Source organism: Etheostoma cragini, chromosome 18 (assembly GCF_013103735.1).
Source record: "Etheostoma cragini isolate CJK2018 chromosome 18, CSU_Ecrag_1.0, whole genome shotgun sequence".
In the NCBI taxonomy this organism is placed as follows: domain Eukaryota; kingdom Metazoa; phylum Chordata; class Actinopteri; order Perciformes; family Percidae; genus Etheostoma; species Etheostoma cragini.
In genome coordinates this window covers 2,175,790-2,177,560 of record NC_048424.1, presented here as the reverse complement: position 1 = coordinate 2,177,560, position 1,771 = coordinate 2,175,790, and the positions used below count along the sequence as shown (strand labels likewise).

The 1,771-nt window shown below is 40.1% G+C and overlaps 2 protein-coding genes and 1 long non-coding RNA gene across 7 annotated transcripts in view; 1 reads left to right on the top strand and 2 right to left on the bottom strand.

Annotated features, from left to right (window-relative positions):
- The window catches only part of LOC117961008 (cytochrome P450 2K1-like), a 20,894-nt gene that overhangs the window by 13,131 nt on the left and 5,992 nt on the right, over positions 1–1,771 (bottom strand). The window lies entirely within an intron of this gene.
- Positions 1–1,771, bottom strand: part of LOC117961035 (cytochrome P450 2K1-like) — a 30,130-nt gene that overhangs the window by 22,446 nt on the left and 5,913 nt on the right. The window contains exons 2-3 of the mRNA XM_034899406.1: positions 1,583–1,771; positions 61–147 (exon numbers count right to left, since the gene is read on the bottom strand). Of these exons, the coding sequence (XP_034755297.1) occupies positions 61–147; positions 1,583–1,771 (276 nt within the window). The remainder of the gene's footprint in view (positions 1–60; positions 148–1,582) is intronic.
- Positions 1,621–1,771, top strand: part of LOC117961053 — a 351-nt gene continuing 200 nt past the window's right edge. The window contains exon 1 of the long non-coding RNA XR_004660294.1: positions 1,621–1,708. This is a non-coding gene — a long non-coding RNA (uncharacterized LOC117961053). The remainder of the gene's footprint in view (positions 1,709–1,771) is intronic.

Below are 1,771 nucleotides of genomic sequence, written 5' to 3'. Positions count from 1 at the left end.
TTCCTGCATTATTAACATTGGATCTCTTTCACCAAACTCTTCAGCGTAGTTGACAAGTGCCTCTTTCACCGTCTTGTACCCAGCCAGCACAACCACTTTTTGGGGTCCCAAATGCACAGTGAACACTGATCCGTATGTCTTGGAAAGCTAAGAACAGGGGCACAATGTCATGATGTGTTTTATTATTATTATTATTTTTTTTTTAAATGTATCTCTTAGAAAGCTCCTTCTCTTGTTTACAACAATAACTGATTAAAAGAGCTAGGGAGAGAGAGTGAGAGCGATGGACGTAATAGCAGAGTTACAAGTGGAAACACTGGTACAAATACAGGTTTGCCTCTCATGCTTAACAATATACAGCTGTGTTGATAACAATTAAAACTGGAGACAAATGTCAGAAGTGAGGACTGTTGCTGTGTAGCGGTGCTGCGCGGAGAAAGAGAGTGTAGAGTAGACATCTAACATAGGCACAACTTTCCAGAAGAAATGGGTCATGTAACGCAAAATTAAACCATATCAATATAAACAACATGGTAGCGGATGCGAGGACGTTCGGTGCACCGGTGCGCCCTAGAGGAAAAATATTGCTCACGCCCTAGAGCCTGTTAGCTAACAGACACCAACTAGCACCGGTCACTGCTGTTATCTGAAAAACACAGACGGGACAAAATGTTGCGTTTACTGGTAAACCTTGAGACCAACGTATGGCCAACGGCTATCTGTTGAATTTTCCTCCCGTTACTCTGTCCTCTGTGATTGTCTCCATCTAGAAACTAAGCTGCACAGGGTGCAGGGAACTGCTGGCTCATGATCAGACAGTGGTTCACGGAGCGGTAGATGGGCTTTGCAAAAAAAAACGGAGCGTTCTATGAAATGACGCATTTAAAAAAAAAAAAAAAAGTTGATTGAATCGATTACGCAAATTTGAACGTGGGAAGTCAAAATCATTATCAAAATTCGATTAATTGTGCAGCCCTAAACGGTACACACTTTTTTTATTTCCTATTTGTATTATCTATTGATATTTTCTTTTGCTAACATCAGAAAAATTCTAAAGGAAACACTGTAAAACAAACGCATTTTAAAAAGAATTGTTACTGTAATAGTTTGTCTGCATGAAGAGCCAAACACACACACCCCACACTCACTCTCTCTCTCTCTCTCACACTCACACACACACACACACACACACACACACACACACAACAAATCCCCCTTAACCCTCTGAAGAGTCCAATCAATGTTTGACACTCCTACTTAAAAAGCTAAGCTACTGAATTTGTCATTTGAGACGTTTATTTACTATTTTGTAAACTAATTTAAAGCACCAAAATATTTGAATGTAGGTCTGTTTTCACAAGAGATTTGATTTCTCAACTTTAGGGCCAAACCATCTCTTTATACATTGCCCTGGAACAAATTAAGACCTGGTTGTACTGAAAGGTGAGTTTGTTCTGAACATTTTAATATGAGACACATTGGTATCAGTATATATGCAAATATCTTTTTAAAAGGAGAACTTAAGAAGATATGTTAAAATGTCCTTAGAGCTCAGAGGGTAAAAGACCAAATAATTCCTCACCTTCAGTAATGTGTTGTAGGGTCTCTTGAGATCAAGCTGCAGCAGGTTCCCAATTAGGGGTAATGGTTTTGGTCCTGGAGGTTCCTTTCTGTCTTCCTTGGAGCTGAAGCTAGAGGAGCAGACAAGGTAGACGAGTAGCAGGACAACAAGACCCCCCAACAGGGAGATAGAGCTGGAGGACTGGAGAAA